A 23,268-nucleotide genomic window follows, 5' to 3' on the forward strand; every position below is an offset into this window, starting at 1 on the left:
TAGTAAACAACCTCAATAACTGCTTTATTACATCTACCATGGGTGCTCAACCTGTAGCCCTCCAGCTGTTGCAAAACTACAAGTCCCATCATGCCTCTGCCTTTGGGAGTCATGCTTGTAACTGTCAGCCTTGCAATGCCTCATGGGACTTGTAGTTCCGCAACAGCTGGAGGGCCACTGGTTGAGCAGGGGATCTCCAAGCTATGGCCCTCCAGTTGTTCGGAAACTATGTGCTGACGTCACCACGCTGTCTCACTAGGAGGACGGGATCTGTTTTGCAGCCGGCCGGCTCTGTTAACTAAGCGTGATTTTACTTAGTTTTAATGTAAGTCCAATACTGTTTTTTATTAAACCTGTTGAAACAATATTGCGCTATGGTTGGTCTTTTCTCTTATACCCCGCTGAGATACTGAGGTCTATCGGAGTTCCACAGCATCAGGGGGTTTGGAGTATATAGGCACCAATCTTATCCAACTTGTCCAGACGATCTTTCCACACAAGCAAAGGCATTGGCTGGGCTTTAGCCGCCTGTTTGGTTTTGCTTGCCATCTGGTAAGCAAGTTTTTCATAAGGTGGTGGCACTTATTCGTGGTTTGGACTCACTTGGGTGTTTGTCTGGATCCATTTGAACTGTTACTCATTTAATAATTTATTTGATACCTACAAGCTATTGTTGGATTGAACCTTCACACAGCGCAGCGTCTCTTCTCCATTCTGGCTTTGAAAAATGCCTCTCCCCACAGCATATACTTACCTTTGCTTTGCTCCTCTGCACTTCTGTTCCGAACTGGAGACCCAAGGGAAAACCTGTTAGCACGTGACCTGCTCTATGCATCAGTCCACGGCTCAATGTAAGCTACCACTTCAGAACCTTCCAGCTTACACTGGACTTTATGTTGATGGGGAAGAGTAGATTAAAGGGAACCTTGTTTATTTTCCCTTTGTGGGCAAACCACAGGTTCTCTTTAACCATCTACCAAAAATTAGGATGACAGTCTTCTGGTATTAAACAAGGCATATCTGGTTTAGTAGTGCCTGTGGGGGACTTAAAGGCCTTACTAAGGGATGATACCCTTAAAAAGGAGCTATCCATATATAAGCAACTGTTGATACTGCCAGGCTTCTTCTACCCTGTCATAATGCTTGGTTGGCTAATTTCCCTAGCATGGATGAGGATGACTGGGACTATATTTAGGACTCTTCGTTCACTAGACTGGTGTCTGCGAGAGACCAACTAATCCAATCTATATTTTTGCAGTAAATTTATTTAACTCCTGCTAGATTGGCTAAAATACCTTATTTCCTTCTCAGTCACCTAGTTGTTGGCGATGTTATTCCTCCCATGCAGATTTCATCCATGTATTTTGGAATTGTACGGAAATACAACAATTCTGTTTCAATGTAGTGCAATGTGTGAATTCTGTCACAACATTAAATATAATCTCTACTGTGGAGATTTGCTTGCTGGGATTGGATGACCCCTTACCTCCCAAAGAGAGCCCCCAAAAACTCTCCTAACCTTGTTTTTCTATTACAGTGCCTTGAAAAAGTATTCACACCCCTTGAAATTTTCCACATTGAAAACCATTTATCATTTTCCTTAAAGTTCACAATTATGTGTCACTTTGTGTTGGTCTATCACATAAAATCCCAATAAATACATTTAAGTTTTTGGTTGCAACATGACAAAATGTGGAAATGTCAAAGGGTATGAATACTACAAAATGTGGAAATTTCAAGGGATATAAATACTTTTTCAAGGCACTGTATGCCAGAAAAAGCATTATTCTTTCTTGGAAAAAATCAAATGCTCCAACCATCATGGCCTGGAAGGCTCTAATAAACAAAGCCCTACATCTTTATAAGGCTACATATGCCAGTAGAGGGGTACCGGCAAAATATGACAAAGTGTCAGGAGGTGTGATGCATCTGCTGCATCAAAGTGAGCGCTGTCTCTCTTTGAATATCAGTTGTTTATCAATACCATAAAACTGCATGTAGTGCTTCAGGTTTATAATTTGATTTGAGGATGGATATCAGTCAGTATTACATGTGAGATTTATCTGTGAAGAGTTGATTGTATATCTGAATGCCATAGTCAGTTGCATATAATACTATTACAGTGAGGGGAAAACCCCCTGCTGATTTTGTACATTTGCCCACTGACAAAGAAATGATCAGTTTATAATTTTAATGGTAGGTTTGTTTTAACAGTGAGACACAGAATAACAACAAAAATATCCAGAAAAATGCATTTCAAAAAAGTTATAAATTTATTTGCATTTTAATGAGTGAACCAAGTATTTGACCCCTTCGCAAAACATGACTTAGTACTTGGTGGCAAAACCCTTGTTGTCAATCAGATGTCAGACGTTTCTTGTAGTTGGCCACCAGTTTTGCACACATCTCAGGAGGGATTTTGTCCCGCTCCTCTTTGCAGATCCTCTCCAAGTCATTAAGGTTTTGAGGCTGACATTTGATAACTCAAACCTTCAGCTCCCTCCACAATTTTTCTATGGGATTAAAGTCTGGATACTAGCTAGGCCACTTCAGGACCTTAAAGCGGGTGTATACCTTTTTTTTAAAACTTTTACCTACAGGTAAGCCTATAATAAGGCTTACCTGTAGGCAAAAAAAAAATATCTCCTAAACCTGTAGGGTTTAGGAGATATTCCCCTCGCAATGAGCCGCTGACTGCAGCGGCGCATGCGCACAGGGGTTTCTCGGTTGACAGCCCGGCAAACTCCAGAGCTTGCCTGACAGAAGTCTCCCGCGCGCATGCGCGGGACTGACGACATCGCGGCTCCGGCCACTCACAGCGCCGGAGCCGCGATACCCGGAAGACACGCCGAGGGGAAATGTCAGCTCCCTCGGCGTGGACAGGGTGAGATGCGCCTCGTTCTAAGGTAAGTATCTCATAATGAGCTAGTATGCGTTGCATACTAGCTCATTATGCCTTTTCCCTTACAGGTGTAGGGGAAAAAAAAAAAAACAGCGGGTTTACTACCGCTTTAATGTGCTTCTTGAGCCACTCCTTTATTGCCATGTGTTTTGGGTCATTGTCATGCTGGAAGACCCACTACCCGTTTTTAATGCCCTGGCTGAGGGGTGGAGGTTCTCACCCAAGGTTTGACGGTACATGGCCTGTCCATCGTCCCTTTGATGCGGTGAAGTTGTCCTGTCCCCTTAGCAGAGAAGCATCCCCAAAGCATAATGTTTCCACCTCCATGTTTGACGGTGGGGATGGTGTTCTTGGGGTTTTGATTTCATCTGACCACAACACTTTCACCCAGTTCTCCTCTGAATCATTCAGATGTTCATTAGCAAACTTCAGACAGGCCTGTACATGTGCTTTCTTAAACAGGGGGACCTTGCGAACTCTGAAGGATTTCAGTCCTTTACGGCGTAGTGTGTTACCAATTGTTTTCTTGGTGACTATGGTCCCAGCTGCCTTGAGATCAGTGACAAGATTCTCCCCATGTAGTTCTGGGCGTATTCCTCACTGTTATCATGATCACTGAAACTCCACGAGGTGTGATCTTGCATGTAGCCCCAGACTGACAGAGATTGACAGTTATTTTGTGTTTCTTCCGTTTGCGAAAAATTACACCAACTGTTGTCACCCTCTCACCAAACTGCTTGGCGATGGTCTTGTAGCTCATTCCAGCCTTGTGTAGGTCTTCAATTTTGTCCCTGACATCCTTGGACAGCTCTTTGGTCTTGGCCATGGTGAAGAGAATGGAATCTGACTGATTGCTTTTGTGGACAGGTGTCTTTTATACAGGTAACAAGCTGAGATTATGAGCACTCCCTTTTAAGAGATTGCTCTTAATCTCAGTTTATTACCTGTATAGAAGACACCTGGGAGCCAGAAATCTTGCTGATTGATAGGGGATCAAATACTTATTTCACTCATTAAAATGCAAATCAATGTATAACTTTTTTTAAAATGCTTTTTTCTGGATTTTTTTGTTGTTATTCTGTCTCTCACTGTTAAAATAAACCTACCATTAAAATTATAGACTGATCATTTCTTTGTCAGCGGGCAAACGTACAAAATCAGCAGGGGATGAAATACTTTTTTTGCTCACTGTATGAAAAGAAAAAAATTCTTTATGTGGAAAACGGAAAATTGTATACTCACCTTTCCGTAATTTTCCTTTCCTGTCGCATCTCATGGCAGCATACACCTATGGGTTGTGGCTCCGCCCCCGCAACCTGATAGGACCGCGTAGCTATTAAAGTCTGAGAGAGCCCCTGCCCCAGCATTCTCCGTGTATATATACCTCACCTCAGATGGGTGGGCATTTGTATGCTGCCATGAGATGCGACAGGAAAGGAAAATTACGGAAAGGTGAGTATACAATTTTCCGTTTTCCTGTCGCATCATGGCAGCATACACCTATGGGGAATAACTCGCAAACTGGGTGGGTATGAGCAAAAGATAAGTTTTTTATTTAGAAGGTATTGAGGAGTTAGCCTGAATAATTGCTCTCCCAAATTCTACCGTGGACAATCTAGCGGAGTCCACTTTATAATGAGAGATAAAAGTGGTTTTCGAAGACCAAGTGGCTGCTTTGCAGATGGTTTCGGCTGATACCCTGCAGTAGGCCGCCCAGGAGGTCGCCATTGCCCTTGTGGAGTGTGCCCTTAAGCCCTCAGGTACTCGTGCATTGTTAGATGCGTAAGCTCTCTTAATGATCTTCACCAACCATGCTGCGATGGTGCGAGAGGTTGCTGCTTGTCCTCTTCTAAACCCATGAGGAATGACCAGTAGGTCCTCTGTCTTCCTTAAATTGCTGGTTGCCAGGAGGTAGGCCTGGATATTCGACTTTATGTCAAGCGGATGTGGATCACCCTGTTCTGTGGATAGGGTGGGGAGACATAGTTCTTGGTTAAAGTGGAAAGATGATGACACTTTCGGGATGAAGCGATCCGATGGTTTTAAGACTACTTTGTCTGGATAGAACATCAAGTATGGTTCCTTAGCCTGTAAGGCCTGAATTTCCGATACCCTTTTAGCTGATGTAATTGCTATTAGGAAAGTGACTTTGAGAGTTAGGTCCCACAGGGAAACATTCTCTAACGGAAAAAATGGCTCATGGGATAAGGCTTCCAACACTACTGAAAGATCCCATGTCGGGAAGGAAGGTTTCCTTGGTGGTCTCAGCTTTAGGCAAGCCTTCTGAAATTGGATGATGAGAGGTTCTTGAGCCCATTTCACTCCTGTCATAGCAGATAGGGCTGATACATGTACCTTCAGGGTACTAGACCTAAGACCTTTATCTAGACCTAACTGGAGAAATTCGAGGATCTGAGGAACTGATGGAGATGCCGGGTTCCAGGATTGCTGTTGTGCGACTAAGAGAAAACTCTCCCAGACCCTTTTATAGGTTTTATTGGTCGTGGATTTTCTGGCCTGGAGGAGAGTGTCTATCACTTTCTGGGAGCAACCTTGGACTAAGAACCTAGTCCTTTCAATCTCCATGCTGTTAGATGCAGCCTCTCCGGAAATGGGTGAAGGAGTTGCCCCTGCGACAGTATATCCGCTGTCATTGGGAGTGTCAGTGGTTCTGCTGTGCTCAATTGGAGGAGCGTCGTAAACCATGGTCGTCTCGGCCAAAATGGGAGGACTGCTAGCACTGTGGCTTTCGACCTCTTGAGTCTGAGTAAGAATCTCGGAATGAGTGGTGTTGGCGGAAATATGTACCCCAAACGGAAGTTCCAGTCGTGTTGTAGGCAATCCGTGCCTTCTGCCGATGGGAAAGGAATTCTGGCTAGATATCTCTGGCATTTCGTGTTGACCGGTGTTGCCGCCAGGTCTATATCCGGTATCCCCCAGGTCTGGGTTATGAGGGTAAAGGCTTGGTGACTTAAGGCCCACTCGTTGTTTGATACAAAGGTCCGACTTAGAGAGTCGGCTAGTTGATTTTGGACTCCTGGGACATACGCTGCCGTTAATCCAGACAGGTTCAGCTGTGCCCACTCGAAGACTGGACGGACTTCCCGCATCATGGAGCGACTCCTGGTGCCCCCCTGCCTGTTGATATAGGCAACTGCCACTCTGTTGTCCAATTTTAGCAGGACCTCTTTCCCCCTGAGGAGGGGGCTGAAGGCTAACAGAGCTTGGAAAGCTGCTTTCATCTCCAATATATTTGAAACCACGTTCTGTGTTCTGAATGTCCAAAGGCCCTGGACTGCGTGATGGCGGTAGTGTGCCCCCCAGCCCTTCAGGCTGGCGTCTGAAGTGATTATTTCCTGAGGAAGAGGGACTATATGCCTGCATCTCTTCAGATTGTTCAATCTGGTCCACCACCAGAGTGATTGTTTTATTTCTTTCTGGACTATGATCGGCTGAGACAATGATACCCCGTTCCATTGTTTTAACAATGATGCTTGCAGAGGTCTGGTGTTCCATTGGGCCCATTGTACCATTGGGATGGTTGCTGAGAATGACCCCAGTATGCTGAGGTACTCCCGGGCTGGTAGTGTGGTAGAGGCTAATAACTTTCTTGCCTTCTGAATGAGGCTGGGAATTTTTTCCTGCGGAAGTTCCACCGTATTGAGACGGGTGTCTAGTTCCGCCCCCAGGAATATCATTCTCTGAGTGGGCTGCAGATTGCTTTTCCCCCAGTTTATGATCCAGCCAAAGTTTTGTAGGGTGGTAATCGGAATGGATCGATGCAGTAGAAGGGAATCCTGATTGTCTGCTAGCAAAAGGATGTCGTCCAGGTAATGATGGACCCTCAATCCTTGTTCTCTTAGTAAGGCTATTACTGGCAGTAAGATTTTTGTGAATGTCCTTGGAGCGGTGGAGATCCCGAACGGGAGGCTTCGGAATTGAAAATGATGTAGACCTACCGCAAAGCGGAGAAATTTTTGGAATGAGATGTGAATGGGGACGTGCAGATAGGCGTCTTGTAAATCGACGGAAAGCATCCAATCCCCGATATTCATGGCCCGAAGAATTGACTGGAGGCTCTCCATTTTGAATGTCTCGACTAAGATTGAGCGATTGAGATTCTTTAGATCTAAGACAGGGCGTAGATCCCCCGATTTCTTCTTCACCAGAAACAACGGGGAGTAGAATCCCGTTGACCTTTGGGATATTGGAACTTCCACTATGGCTTCCTTTTGTAACAGGTCTTGGACGTACTTTGTCAGTAGCATCCTTTTTTCCCGAGATGCAGGTAATCTGGTTACAGAGAATTGGTCTCTTGGAGCCCGTGTCTTGAATTTCCATTTGTGGCCGAACTGGACAGTGTCTATCGTCCATGGGTCCTTTATTGTATCCGCCCAGACCTGCTTGAAACTCATGAGTCTGGCCCCCACTAAAGCTGGTTGGGCGGACGCACCTTCAAAAAGACTTTTGTTCCCCTGACGCAGGGGTCTTAGACTTTTGGAGCTTGAGGAATAATGACTGGGGATTCTTCCAGTTCCTCCTATACTCTTTTCCGGGCCTGTAGGATCTTGCCTCTCTGTATTTATCTGGCAGATTTCTTCTAGAAACCGGTGGTCTCTGCTGCCTGGGCCTCCTATCTGAAGGGATGAGTCCCGATTTTCCCCCCGTGACTTTAGAAATAGCCACGTCCAGTTTTTCTCCAAAAAGGTTTACGCCATCAAAGGGTATTTTGCACCAATTGGATTTTGAGGAGGGATCTGCCGACCAGGGTTTTAACCAGAGCGCCCTTCTGGCCATTACTGAGCTTAACATTGCTCTTGAAGTGGTTTTAATTATATCCACAGAGGCTTCTGCGACAAAGTCGCCTGCAAGACTAAGTTCTTGGAGTGCTGAGATAACTTTCTCCTGCTCTATTCCTTCCGATACCAGCTTCTCGGCCATCGTGGACCAGCTTGAGATAGCCTTACCGACGGCAGCCAATGCTATTGCTGGCCTGCAAGCGCCACCTGCCGAGAGGTAGGTTCTCTTAAGATCCAGATCGATCTTTCTATCCAGGACGTCTTTGAATGTGACTGCATCCTCTATTGGAAGTGTTACGTGCCTGGCGAGGCGCATTAGGGAGGAGTCGACCACTGGAGGAGATATTAGTGGGTTGACGTTAGGCTCTTTAAGTGGATAGAGTTTTGATAATCTGTTGCTGAGGCCAGTTTTTTTCTCTGGCTTTTGCCACTCATCCTTAATTAGATCCTCAAGTTCCTCAATGAACGGGAAGTTCTCTGGGTCTTTTTTAAGATTTGGAAAGTATTTCCTCACTTTTTGAGGAGTTTCTTTTTCTTCCACCCAGTCGATCGCCTCTTTTACTGACTTCACGAATGGGTCGATCAATGAGAAGTCGAAGCCGGTGGATGCCTCTAGATCATCAGTGTCAGAGAGAGGGTCTGACGTCTTTGATGATGATGGGGCAGTGGATGAGGTACTTTGTATAGGTCTGCTGGCTTCTGGCTCTGCGACTTGTGGTGATGGATCAATTGGTTCTCTTGCCTCTGTTTCTCTGTCCTTAGTTGCCTCAATGAAGCATGTGCGACAGGCCAGTTTGTCTGGAAGTGCTGTAGCACCGCAAATCCAGCAGGAGTTCCCGGGTGGACGGGAAGGCTGGGTGACAGGAGATTTCCTGCGCGCAGGGGATTTTTTGTGGTGGGAGCGACTATGCCTTGATCTTGATCGGCTTCTCCTGCGACTTGATCTGCTCCTCCTGCGACTTGAGCGGCTTCTGCGACTTGAGCGACTTCTGCCGTGCTCTGAGCGACTCTGCCTGTGGCTTAAGCGGCTCCTTCTTGAAGGCTCCCCTCGTCTTGAATGTGACGATCTGGAAGACCTGGTGGGGCTGTTCAATTTAAACAGCATTAGTGAGGGCTCTCTTTTTCCTTCTCTTCATACTTACCCATCATCCCCTCTTACCTAGTAGGCTGGCGATGGTCTACCTGGGCAACGGTCTCCATGAAAGGTGATGAATCAACCTATAATTATATAGGTGGCTTAGCATGCATGGGATAGCAGATAGTAAACAAGCAAAGAAAAAACCATCATAGATCTTACCTGGGCGTGGAGATAGCAAGAGAGAGACAGGATAGAACAGCTGGGTAGAGTAGCAAAAGAAATCCGGTCAAAATTCCCCTTTACAGGCTCAGGAGAGAAGAGACAAGAAAATGCTGACATTACAGCATTTTTAAACTTGCCGCCGTCGCGGGGTGATGACGTCACGCTCGTGCATGCTCAGATGCGCTCTGAGGCCTCCGACGCCATTTTGGAAGCTGGAAAGTGGGATGTCCTGACAAGCTGGAGCTATGGAGACAGACAGGAGGGGAAGTTACCCACAGGTGCACAGAAAGGAGCTGGAGACCACTGCGATCCATAAACCTGTTTAAGGTTTGTAATGTATTGTAACATACCCCTGAGACCATCAGAGTGGGGTTCCTTCCATTGAGCTCATTTAGAGGCTGTACAGGATAGGACTTCCACCCAGGAGAGGCTAGAACCTGGCTGGGGCGAATGTTTTAGGTAAGGGATGCATGTTTTCGGTCCTTGACAGGTGAGGAAAAAAAGGAGAATGCTGGGGCAGGGGCTCTCTCAGACTTTAATAGCTACGCGGTCCTATCAGGTTGCGGGGGCGGAGCCACAACCCATAGGTGTATGCTGCCATGATGCGACAGGAAATGTAGTTGGCTTTTCTCCTGAGAGAGCCCTCTACTGTTAGTCAGGGCCATGCTAGCCACGTGTGCTGTTGTATGACTCTCTATGGTTTTTCTTACTTTTTTATTTATTGTTGCCACTTTACAAGTGTCATGTTTGTACTATGTTTAAAACATCAATAAAAAAGGATAAAAAAAACAAAACAAAAAAAAAAAAAACAAGGCATATTAGGATCCCTTTGGCTGTCGAAGGTCACATCTGAAGGTAGCTGGGGATCTCTTTTTTTCTGCATTTGTTTCTATTTGCATTTGTTGATGAATTGACCCCTATTTATACTCTACTCAATGTATTCACTTTTTTTTAAATGATTATTTTCTGCTGCTGACAATGAATTGCCCTATTGTAGAAAGCAGCATTATAATACTATTAATATTTAATTTGATCTCTAGAGTGCACTTATCCCTTAAGAGGAGAAAATACATCTTCTGTCATTCATTTTTTAATTGTTTTCAATCCATTGTGTAATTGAATATTTTAAAAACTCCACAAAAGCCAAACAATTTATTTTAGATAGATACTTGGTGATTTTTTTATATTTTGTAGGCATTTCGACAGGAAACTGTCTTCATCCTTGTTCAATTGCCAGCACCTTTGTTTAGGTTATTATTCTGTTTGCCAGACCTTTTATTTATCTTACAATACAAAAAAAAATGGAGAATGAGTATTAATACTTCTGTTGCAGCAAGAAAAATATGAAATATTCCATGGCAGAGCAGAGTTTGGAACAACCATAGAAGATCTCACTGTGTGACTCTCCAAACGATGGGGCAGTCACACAGCAAGTGCAGGGAAGAAGTACAGGGGATCTCTATCCTTAAATGTCCTCAATCATTTCTGTGCAGCGCTGGAGCAACCTAGATAGAAATAAATGGTTTATAGTTGTATTTATTATTTTTTTCACATTTATACATTTTATACTTTTTAGATCATTTTTAGAGCTCATATAAAATAGCTTTATAAATGAAATGTAACAGAGTGTACCAATGACATAGAGTTCATGTTATGTGATTGATTTGTTATAGGCAAGTAAGCTATTGACTTTGTAAAGAAAGTTGCACTTTTCAAGGGAGCGTAAGGAATGGACTGACATTTCAATTTGCAAAGAACCGATTCTGTACAAGAAAGATTGGGGAAAAAAAACAAAAACCTGTATTTTTGCTTGCACATGATTGGATGATGGAAGTCAGCAGAGCTTTACCTCATTCACTAAGCTCTCAGGCAGTTCCTTTGCAAAGTGAACAGCTTTTACTATCGTAAATCAACTCCTGTAAGTTTTCTAAATGAACAGAAGCTGCTTGCCTTCAGGCTCTTTCTGTCTTAAAACTCAGTATGATTCTGTCTTACAAGGCAGAAGTGGGCAGGGGGTGGTGTGTTACTGCTCTGACTCTTTCAGTTTATGTTAATTAGAGCTTGAGAATAGAGATCTGCAAGGAACGGGGGGTGTGTGTGCATGTGAATATTCAGCTTAAGCAACTGAGGTCCGCAAACACCCTGTTTACAGACCTCAGTTACTTAAGCTGAATTTACCCATTTAGCAGTATCCACCAACACATTCAATTCCCAGCTATTTTCATTTCAAGTCTGCTGGGGGTGCCAGCTGTATTATGTTCAATTTCAAAAAAAGGTGTTAGAATATTTGATCCTGTATCGTGCAAGAGGTTTTTGAATCTCCCACTGAATCGTCATTTATGGGAACGTATATAAGATATGTATATAATTTTTTTTTTTTTGTTTCTTTACTATAGGTACCGTAGGACTAAAAACGTAATACAATTATGAAAATCAAGCTAAATGTGAAATGTTGTCACGTTTACTCGTCTACTCTTAGTTACCCTTTTTTAAATAAAGGGTTTATTTCAACAAAGAGTATACAAGTAAATGTGACAACATTTCATATTTAGCTTTATTTTCATAATTGTTTTACGTTTTTAGTCCTACGGTACCTATAGTAAAGAAACAAAAAAATGATATACAAATCTTATATATACGTTCACGTTTGTGCTTATTCAATGGTAGATTGAAAAAAAAACTACAATGCTGGATCAAATATTCTAACCCCTTTCTTCCAAATTGAACATAATACAGCTGGCACCCCTAGCACACATAAGTATGAAAATTGCTGGGAATTGAATGTGTCGGTGGACTCTGCTAAATGAGTAAATTGAAATATGATTGCAGTTTTAAATGAAGGAGGTTGTGTGTTCTGCAATGTGTTTCTCTTGACTTACCATTAAGATGAAATATCATATGTAAATTCAATATACATTTTTGTCCAGGTCCGTTTAACTCACCATGTTAAGCACAGAAATTTAGTGACGTTTTATGAATGGTATGAGACGAGTAACCATCTGTGGCTTGTCGTTGAGTTATGCACAGGTAAGATCTTTTACCCTATAATCTTAAACAGGGGTAAATATCCCATGGCTTTGTCTGTTTTGGCTTGTTTTACAGTGGCTGAATGGCCATGGATTACTTCCCTTCATCCGTGTCCATTAACAGACCATAAACAAGATCAATTATTTGTAAGTACTTGAGTTCTACAGTAGGCCCTGTTTTGCTTTGTTAAGTAAATTTGCTTTTCTCAAATCCCCTTTGTCTGAAATAATGCAGCTCCCGGAATGATCTTGTTTGAGTTCAGTGGGTAGCATTTACTTCATATGAACTTAATAAAAAAAAAAACGTAGTCCAGCTGACAGTTTGACGCTGATATAGCAAATATGTAGCATCAATTTGACTTAGATGTTTTTCTCTGAGCTGATAATTAAACACATTGTAAATAGATGTCAAGTCATTTACTGCGTGACTTTTGCATGAGTATTTTACCACTAATACCACCCTAACCTTTAAATTTAATGTTAAATTTGAGTTCGGCTCAGGTTAAGGGTAGTGATTGGTGAATGTCCTTGTTCGTTTTGCAGGATATTTGGTGAATTTATCATAACATTGGTTAATTGTGAAGGTTAATGCAAACCCATCATAAGTCAAGATGAATATCTAAAATCAATTCTGGCCATTTTTAAAGCTAATAGGCAAGGGATTATCAAACAAAGGGCATGGAAAACTGGGCACTGCCATAGACCTGTATCATTGCAAAAGATTTTTTAGCGGAGCTGGTTTTAAAGTGAAACTTTAACAATTCCCTTAAATACCATGCTTGGGGAGTGCATTAAATGTGTCTGTGAACTGGTGCAATAGTGAAACGTACTATAGCAAAAGTGACATTTTAAATGGGGGGAAAAAAAAGCAGCTGAGGTAATGATTATTAGTATACATAGTCAGTGATGGCAGCCAGGTAAAAAACAAATGGGCATAGGTTCTCTCTCAAATGCATTTGGGTCTGGTATGGATTTTAACGGGGGCCTCATACCAAAGTAATGAAAAAAAATTGGAGTTGAAACCCCCCCCCCCCCGCCCCCCATCTCCTGGAATAACGTCAATTTGCAGTACCAGTCTCCCTGCATTGTGTGATCTCATGCATGTGCAACCAGCCTGTCGTATTGTTGATGGGATTATTGCCAGCGGCTATAGCCACTCGCAGTAATCACTGTGTTCTCCCAGCAGGAACGACTTCCCCCACCCCTTCCCGCCGGAAGAACACAGTAGCTCCCGTGGTTGCAGGAAAGAAATTTGCTTAGCGTAATCTATGGTCGGCTTTAGTCAAGAACCTGTGAAGCAGAGATAAGAGGATATTGTATAGTTTTACAGGTGATTTTTGCTTTCACTGCTTTCTCCTATAATGGAGTTTAATGCATTACAGGAGGCTCCTTGGAGACTGTCATTGCCCAGGATGAGCACTTGCCTGAAGATACAATAAGAGAATTTGGTGTTGATATTATTTCTGGACTTCATCATATCCATGAACTTGGAATTCTTTTCTGTGATCTGACTCCCCGGAAGGTAAGACCTCAGTATAATGGATGTTTTGTTGTTGTTTTTGTGGCTTATGGACTATATTTATCCAAACAGGAGGACTGGGTACATTTCCAATTTGTACTACTCCTGCTGAATACACATTTATAAACTTTTATATTTTCTGTGTATTGTGTGAAGGGGTGTATGTACCTTCCATCCAATCGCCTCTCAGCTCTCCTCATTGAGTCCTCACTAAGTGTAACTTCAGCTCCCTTCCCCCTGCTTTCTTTAAGTTCAGACCAGCTGTATACATTTTGGAACTTTGGATAACCGTAAAGAAGAGAATACTGCAGATAAACCGGTACAACTTATGTAGGACGATTGGTTTAATCTCTATGTATCACCTGAGTCTAGTCACTTCACTTAGTGGATGTAAGGGTTTACAAGTACATTTAATTAAAATTGTAAAGAAAAATCTCACCCCCCACTTCACCAGGAGGGGTCGGTATTCGGTCAGGGTTCCTTGCGGGTTCAACATGGCGTGCAGTTTCGTCATCAGGATTTGCTGAGACGTGGGATGATGCTTATGTCAGCCCGCACATCATATTCTCTGAAATATGCCCAAGCACACTCAGTGTTATGAGCATGTTGTCTCCCCCAATCCTCATGTACTTTGCGATGCTTCCATCAATATGACAGTGAGATCCCATGCATGCGTGGTGATCAACACTCAGTACTGGCATTATAAAGCTTGTGCGAGATTTCACCTCCATATTATCCTGCGCATGCTCAATAGTAACAAGTCTGTGCTGCCACTACCGTGCATGTGTGTGATCTCCCTGTCATTATTTCAACATCACAATTTAGCTGCAAGGTCCAGCGCATGCAAGGTAGTGGCAGCACAGACCATTAACTACAGGGAATGTGCAGGATCTATGCAGAGGATAACTTTTTCTGATTAGTACTACCACCATTCTGACGAATGCCCACCCACCCAACAACTTCTGCTCTTGCCAATCCTCCCTGGCCCCCTTACCACTCTGCAGCCACTCCTCTCACCCCTTAGTAGCTCCCACACTCACCACTATGCAGCCCCCACATTATAGCACCTGAAAGTTCTCCTAGTCCCATTACAAACCCCCTACCAAACACAAGACCAGCCTGTACTGCTACTACCGCAGGATCTCTCCTTGCTATTGTGATGTCAAAAATATGACAGCTAGATCCCGTGCATGGTAGAGGCAGAAGACACTAGGGTTCATGTTTGGGATCTTGCTGCCACATTTCTGGTATCACAATATGATGTTAACATTGGTCTGTACTTTAAAGTAGCAGGCATGCGCAGGACCTATAAAGAGGGAAAATGTCTTCAGTTTATCACCTCTACCCCACCCCCTCCTATACCACTCTACCACATGATCATCCTTACCACTCTGACCCACCCTCTCACCACCCACCTGTGCTCTCACTACCCACCTGTGCTCTCACTGTTCTTCTCTAACTTTCTCACCACTTCACAGCACCCCCACTCTTACCACTCTGGCCCGCTTTCTTAACACTTTGCCAACCCTCCATGCCATGCCTCCTTGTCTACCACCCTTTCCTCTCATCACTCTCACCCCCACCCACCCTGGGCCCCTACCTTGCAGCTCATGTTCATTTGAGTTGTTCAGAACTTTATGTTCAGGCATTTTCCACAGTTAGGTTTTTTTTTTGTTTTTTTTTTTCTTACAGTTTTCTCTTTTTTGGGCATTGCTTCCCTGCAAGTTTATGTTACCTTAGGGATTGCATTATTGTGCGACATTCATAAATTTTATGATAGTAATTAGGGCTTTGTGCACACAGACATATTAAAATACTTGGAAAAAAAACAATCGCTCTAACAAAATTTGATATCAATTTTCAAAATAAATACTCAAAATAAATCTAATGCATACATCCACTGATAATGAATGCCGAGGGTGCATTTAAATAAAAACCCAAACATCTACATGTGCATAGTGCATATACAAAATAATAAACCGAAATAAGTGCTTTGTAGATAAATTGTGGTACACAAATATAGATATGAGCCAACAGTTAATGAAAAATCCCATGAAATTAAAAAAAGCGCAATTCTGTTTTTTTTCCAATTGTTTTCCTTGTATTTATGTTTACATGAGAATTGCAGCTTTTGGGGGCCGTGCTTCGCATATAGCCCCATTCAACATTTATCTTAGCGCAATTTTTTCCCCTATTTTTCATATTAAAATACTTCAATGTACGTTGGATCTTTCCAGCCTAAAAAATGCTTGTTTCTTTCTCGAACATCACGGGACACAGAGCCTCAGTAATAACTGATGGGTTATATAGGTATCACTAGGTGATTGGACACTGGCACACCCTAACCAGGAAGTTCAACCCCCTTATATAATCCCTCCCCTTGCAGGGATACCTCAGTTTTTACGCCAGTGTCTTAGGTGATGGACGTGTAAAGATGTCCTGTGCTAAGCTCCAAAGGGATTATCCTATATCCTAGACTGGGGCAAGCCAGGCGAACCGGATTCATTCCAAAGTGTCTTTTCTAGGCCGAATTGGATGGTACCTGGGCCTCGTGTCCGAAGAAACGAGGTTTTACCTGTAACGCTTCTCTTTTTAGAGAGCTGGACCCCGCATATCAGAAAATGGTTTTCTATCCTTATTTCTGGCCGGGTGCTTTACAGGCCAGAACTGTGGATCCCCCTATTCGTAGGGGGCCCCGGTCTCTGAAGGTTTTTTCAAACGGAGCCCACCGTGAGAGGCGAAGATTGGGTTTGTGTAACAGAACCCTGCAGCTGGATAAGGTAAGGGAGATTCCACAGAATTTTTTTAATTCTAGTAGGTTTCTCCTTTAAGGTAAATGCATGCTATGCCTGTTGTCGCCACCGGGGCTGCCAAGAGCACATACCTTCTCATGCTGATGTCTGTCTCAGTGTTTCCACGCTGCACAAGCTCCTCCGGCCGGCTCAGGTAGGATGGGATGGGGGGCTCTCCTTAGGGATATCTCCCCCCAGACTAGGGGGAGGCCGCGGATGGGTTGTGAGGCGGTTATACACCGCAATTTCACCGCCGCTGCCGCCATTTTGCCACGTGCAGGCCCCATCTCTACCGGCCTCTCTCCTTCCCCCCAGCCTGCCCTCCATGCTGATTTCGGAGGGTTGGCCCGCGCTGGAAGCGCGCGGTTTTCGAAAAACGAGGGGGGGGCGTCAGTACAGCATGCTCAGACGCCCACAGGGCCGGCTGCAGGCGATTAAAGGCACTGATTACAGGTGCACTGAGCCTTTTTGGAGGGACACAGAGCTGACAGGTCGCATGTAAGGTGGGACACAGGCATTCTCCTAGGCAGCATTTACTAAGGTAACACCAGACTGGGCATTTGGTAGCAAGGCTTTTGCCAGACTACATCGCTCAGCAGTCAGTGTTCATTTTACATAGTTACATAGTAGGTGAGGTTGAAAAAAGACACAAGTCCATCAAGTCCAACCTATGTGTGTGATTATGTGTCAATATTACATTGTATATCCCTGTATGTTGCGGTCATTCAGGTGATTATCTAATAGTTTCTTGAAGCTATCAATGCTCCCCGCTGAGACCACCGCCTGTGGAAGGGAATTCCACATCCTTGCCGCTCTTACAGTAAAGAACCCTCTACTTAGTTTAAGGTTAAACCTCTTTTCTTCTAATTGTAATGAGTGGCCACGAGTCTTATTAAACTCTCTTCTGCGAAAAAGTTTTATCCTTATTGTGGGGTCACCATTACAGTATTTGTAAATTGAAATCATATCCCCTCTCAAGCGTCTCTTCTCCAGAGAGAATAAGTTCAGTGCTTGCAACCTTTCCTCATAACTAAGATCCTCCAGACCCTTTATTAGTTTTGTTGCCCTTCTTTGTACTCGCTCCATTTCCAGTACATTTTTCCTGAGTACTGGTGCCCAGAACTGGACAGCATACTCCAGGTGCGGCCGGACCAGAGCCTTGTAGAGTGGGAGAATTATCGTTTTATCTCTTGCGTTGATCCCCTTTTTAATGCATGCCAATATTCTGTTTGCTTTATTAGCAGCAGCTTGGCATTGCATGCCATTGCTGAGCCTATCATCTACTAGGACCCCCAGGTCCTTTTCCATCCTAGATTCCCCCAGAGGTTCTCCCCCCAGTGTATAGATTGCATTCATATTTTTGCCACCCAAATGCATTATTTTACATTTTTCTACATTGAACCTCATTTGCCATGTAGTCGCCCACCCCATTAATTTGTTTAGGTCTTTTTGCAAGGTTTCCACATCCTGCGGAGAAGTTATTGCCCTGCTTAGCTTAGTATCGTCTGCAAATACAGAGATTGAACTGTTTATCCCATCCTCCAGGTCGTTTATAAACAAATTAAATAGGATTGGTCCCAGCACAGAACCCTGGGGAACCCCACTACCCACCCCTGACCATTCTGAGTACTCCCCATTTATCACCACCCTCTGAACTCGCCCTTGTAGCCAGTTTTCAAACCATGTACTCACCCTATGGTCCATGCCAACGGACCTTATTTTGTACAGTAAACGTTTATGGGGAACTGTGTCAAATGCTTTTGCAAAATCCAGATACACCACGTCTACGGGCCTTCCTTTATCTATTTTGTGATACCTCCACCTTGTTGCTTTGCACTATGGGTAGAAGAGGTTCAAGTACCCCAAGAACCAGAGACTCTAGGGGATCTCGTTTAGGTTCTGAGGACCCCCTTTCTGCAGCATCCTCCCCCCCTAAGCGGCCAGGGACGGCTAGCCAGGGAGAGCCGCTGGGGTCCGGTGCCACACCTGCTTTTGGCGCTTCAGCCCCTGTATATATTGCACAGGAGGTTTTTTCCTCAGCCATTAATGGATTAGAGGAAAGATTAATGGCCGTGATTACTTCTTCACTCAGTGGAAGAAAATGCACTAGGCCTTCCTCTGCTACCCAGGACCCTCAGGCTGAGGAGCTGTGGGATAGAGGAGAAGAATCCCTTTCTGAGCATCGGGATGGGATGGATGATTCCTCTTCAGAGGAATCAGGTGGAGAAGGGCCCTCTGCAACTTCTCAGGATGAGAAAGTCTTATGCCCCGTACACACGGTCGGATTTTCCGATGGAAAATGTCCGATCGGAACGTGTTGTCGGAAATTCCGACCATGTGTGGGCTCCATCGGACATTTTCCATCAGATTTTCCAACACGCAAAGTTGGAGAGCAGGAGATAAAATTTTCCGACAACAAAATCCGTTGTCGGAAATTCCGATCGTGTGTACACAAATCCGACGGACAAAGTGCCACGCATGCTCAGAATAAATAAAGAGATGAAAGCTATTGGCCACTTCCCCGTTTATAGTCCCGACGTACGTGTTTTACGTCACCGCGTTTAGAACAATCGGATTTTCCGACAACTTTGTGTGACCGTGTGTATGCAAGACAAGTTTGAGCCAACATCCGTCGGAAAAAATCCTAGGATTTTGTTGTCGGAATGTCCGAACAAAGTCCGACCGTGTGTACGGGGCATTAGTGCAGATCCTTACTGGATTGGTCCGCTCCACATTTAAGTTGCCCGTATCTGAATCAGTTAAAGAACCCTTTTCACTGAAACCTCCTCAAACAACACATGCTTTTCCAGTTCATAATTTACTTGAAAAGCTCCTTTATTCTGAGTGGGATCACCCAGATAAACGTTTTTTTCCACCGAAAAAGTTTTCAACACTTTATCCTGTGGAAGAAAAGTTTATTAAGATGTGGGGAATACCGGCCGTTGATGCCGCCATTTCCTCCGTAAATAAAAGCCTGACTTGTCCGGTAGACAATGCTCAGGGATCCTGTAGATAAAAAGATGGAATCCCTGTTGAAAGATGTTTTCGCCTTAGCAGGCTCAGTGGCTCAACCTGCAATAGCAGCGATTGGAGTCTGTCAATACTTAAGAGACCATGTTAAGCAGGTCATCAAAGTTTTGCCTGAACAGCAGGCCCAGGGGTTGGCTAACCTTCCAGCGGCCTTATGTTTTGCTGTTGACGCCATTAGGGATTCATGCAAACCTCTCGTCTTTCAATGGGGTTGGTGCATATACATAGAATCCTATGGTTGAAAAATTGGTCAGCCGAAGCACCATGTAAGAAGCTGCTGGCTGCGTTTCCATTTCGTGGTGCTAGGTTGTTTGGAGAGGACTTGGATAATTATATCAAGAGAATCTCTTGTGGGAAAAGCACTCTCTTACCTGTGAAGAAGAAGAGTAAGCGTCCTTCTTTCTTTCCCCAGCGCCCGGGGCTTCAGCCTCCAGGCAGTCTCGACGGTCTCCTCCGTCTGGGTCAAGAGACAACCTCAGGGACAAAAGAAGTCCTGGGGGAAAAAGCCTACAAGGCAAAACGCTAAGACCTCTTTATGAAGGGGCGCCCCCCGCTCATTCGAGTGGGGGGAAGACTGCGACAGTTCTCAAGGCTCTGGCAGGAGGACTTCCAGGACAGATGGGTAATCTCCACGGTAACCTTAGGGTACAAGCTGGAGTTTCAAGAATTCCCCTCTCCTCGTTTCCTCAGATCAAGTGTCCCCAGAGATCCAGAGAAAAAGCAGTCGCTCCTTCTAGCGTTAGAGCGACTTTTGTCGCAGGAGGTCATTATGGTGGTTCCCGCGAAGGATCAGGGATTGGGTTTCTATTTCAACCTTTTTACGGTCCAAAAACCAAATGGGGATGTCAGACCCATTCTGGATTTAAGGGATCTGAACCGATTCCTAAGGATTCAGTCCTTCCGCATGGAATCAATTCGAACAGTAGTCTCCACCCTGCAGGGAGAAGAATTTCTGGCATCGATAGACATCAGAGATGCATATCTGAATGTGCCCATTTTTCCTGCTCATCAGAAGTTCCTGTGCTTCGAGATAGGAGGGTGCCATTTCCAGTTTGTGGCACTGCCTTTTGGGATAGCCACTGCACCTCGAGTGTTCACAAAGGTCTTGGCTCCTCCCCTGGCCAGAGTAAGGACTCAGGGTATAGCTGTCATAGCATACCTAGACTACCTGCTCTTGATAGACCGGTTGGTGGCCTCCTTGAACGGGAACTTGAGGACCACAGTCAAGGATCTGGAACACCTAGGTTGGATCCTCAACCTAGAAAAATCTTTCCTAAAACCAGTAACAAGACTGGAGTATTTGGGTCTGATCATAGATACAAGCCAGGAGAAAGTATTTCTACCTCAGGCAAAGATCTCTGCCTTAAGGGAGCTGATTCTGGCAGTCAGGACCAAGAGGGGTCCTTCTGTCTGCGTTTGTATGAGGCTGCTAGGAAAGATGGTGTCTTCATTCTAAGCAGTTCCCTATGCTCAGTTTCATTCAATACTGCTGCAACACAGTATTCTGTCCGCCTGGAACAAGAAGGTTCAGGCATTGGACTTTCCGATGCACCTGTCTTATGCAGTGAGTTAGAGCCTCAGTTGGTGGCTAATACCCGAAAACCTGCAGAAGGGGAAATCCTTTCTACCGGTTACCTGGATGGTGGTAACAACAGATGCCAGTCTGTCGGGTTGGGGAGCAGTTCTGGAACAGTCTGCGGTTCAGGGGGTTTGGTCCAAAACCGAGAGGACCTTACCCATCAACATTCTGGAGATCCGTGCAGTATATCTAGCCCTAAAGGCCTGCACTATCAGGCTACAGGATTGCCCGGTCAGGATCCAATCCGATAATGCCACAGCGGTGGCTTATGTCAATCATCAGGGAGGCACCAGGAGCCGCGCTGCTCAAAAAGAGGTGAACCAGATCTTAGTCTGGGCAGAGAGGCATGTGCCATGCATATCGGCAGTTTTCATTCCGGGGATAGAGAACTGGCAGGCGGACTATTTAAGTCGCCAGCGGTTACTTCCAGGGGAATGGTCTCTGCATTCCAACGTCTTTTGGGCCATATGCCAAAGATGGGGGGTTCCAGATGTAGATCTCTTTGCATCCCGATTCAACAAAAAGATAGACAGATTTGTGGCAAGGACAAAAGATCCTCTTGCATGTGGGACGGATGCGTTGGTGATTCCGTGGCATCTGATTTATGCATTCCAGCCTATTCTGCTACTGCCACGACTCCTTCGCAGGATCAGGCAGGAAAGGAAGTCAGTACTTCTGGTGGCCCCTGCTTGGCCCAGAAGGACGTGGTATGCGGAAATAGTAAGGATGATGGTGGGTTCCCCGTGGACACTACCGGTACGTCCAGACCTGTTATCTCAGGGTCCAGTGTTCCATCCTGCCTTACAAACGCTAAATTTGACGGTTTGGCTATTGAGACCCACGTTCTGAAGAGTCATGGGCTTTCAGGTCCTGTGATATCTACCTTGATCAATGCAAGGAAGCCAGCTTCCAGAATGATTTATCATAGAGTCTGGAAAGCTTATGTATCCTGGTGTGAATCCAGGGGTTGGCATCCCAGAAAGTATAGGATTGGTAGAATTCTGGATTTTCTACAATTTGGATTAGAGATGAAGCTGGCCTTGAGTACCATCAAGGGCCAGGTCTCGGCCTTATCAGTATTATTTCAACGGCCACTTGCTTCGCATTCTTTGGTCCGAAACTTTATGCAATGGGTGACGCGTCTTAATCCTCCGGTTAAGGCGCCCCTAAACCCCTGGGACTTGAACTTGGTTCTGTCTGTGTTACAGAAACAGCCTTTTGAACCAATACGTCAGATTCCCTTGGTCTTGTTGACAAGGAAGTTAATTTTTCTGGTAGCTATTTCTTCTGCTAGAAGAGTATCAGAATTAGCAGCTCTTTCCTGTAAAGAGCCTTATTTGATTGTACACAAGGATAGAGTGGTACTGCGCCCTCATCCTAATTTTTTACCGAAGGTGGTTTCAGGTTTTCATTTAAACCAAGACATTGTTCTGCCTTCCTTTTTTCCAGATCCCTGTTCTCCGGAAGAAAGATCGCTACATTCTTTGGATGTAGTAAGAGCAGTCAAGGCCTATCTGGAAGCAACTGCTCAGATTCGCAAAACGGATGTTTTGTTTGTGCTGCCAGAGGGTCCCAGTAGAGGACAGGCAGTGTCAAAGACTACCATTTCTAAATGGATTCGACAATTGATTATTCAAGCTTACGGTTTGAAACAGAAGATTCCTCCGTTTCAGATCAGGGCACATTCCACAAGGGCTATTGGTGCTTCTTGGGCAGTGCATCACCGGGCCTCTATGGCTCAAATCTGCAAGGCCGCAACCTGGTCTTCAGTCCATACATTCACCAGATTCTATCAGGTGGATGTGAGAAGGCATGCGGATATCGCCTTTGGGCGTAGTGTGCTGCAGGCAGCGGTACAGGGTCCTCAGGTCTGATTGCACCCTACTTGGTTGTGGTTCCCCCCCTCAGATAGCATTGCTCTGGGACATATGATCAGTTATTACTGAGGCTCTGTGTCCCGTGATGTTCGAGAAAGAAAATAGGATTTTTTATAACACCTTACCTGTAAAATCCTTTTCTTTCGATGGACATCACGGGACACAGAGGTGTCCCGCCCCTCTTCTAATACACTATATTGCTTGGCTACAAAACTGAGGTATCCCTGCAAGGGAAGGGATTATATAGGGGGTTGAACTTCCTGGTTAGGGTGTGCCAGTGTCCAATCACCTAGTGATACCTATATAACCCATCACTTATTACTGAGGCTCTGTGTCCCGTGATGTCCATCGAAAGAAAAGGATTTTACAGGTAAGCTGTTATAAAAAATCCTATTTTTGCCACATAATTACGCACGCACTTTTATGTGCATTTACAGTCTATAG

General features: G+C 44.6%; 1 protein-coding gene across 2 annotated transcripts in view; it reads left to right on the plus strand.

Moving 5' to 3' along the window:
• The window catches only part of LOC141144583 (serine/threonine-protein kinase ULK4-like), a 1,176,078-nt gene that overhangs the window by 15,170 nt on the left and 1,137,640 nt on the right, over nt 1-23,268 (plus strand). For both annotated transcript variants that reach the window (XM_073630414.1, XM_073630413.1), the window contains exons 3-4: nt 11,929-12,028; nt 13,410-13,549. In XM_073630414.1, coding sequence (XP_073486515.1) covers nt 11,929-12,028; nt 13,410-13,549 — 240 coding nt within the window. The remainder of the gene's footprint in view (nt 1-11,928; nt 12,029-13,409; nt 13,550-23,268) is intronic.

This window comes from Aquarana catesbeiana, linkage group LG05, assembly GCF_042186555.1.
Source record: "Aquarana catesbeiana isolate 2022-GZ linkage group LG05, ASM4218655v1, whole genome shotgun sequence".
Classification (NCBI taxonomy): domain Eukaryota; kingdom Metazoa; phylum Chordata; class Amphibia; order Anura; family Ranidae; genus Aquarana; species Aquarana catesbeiana.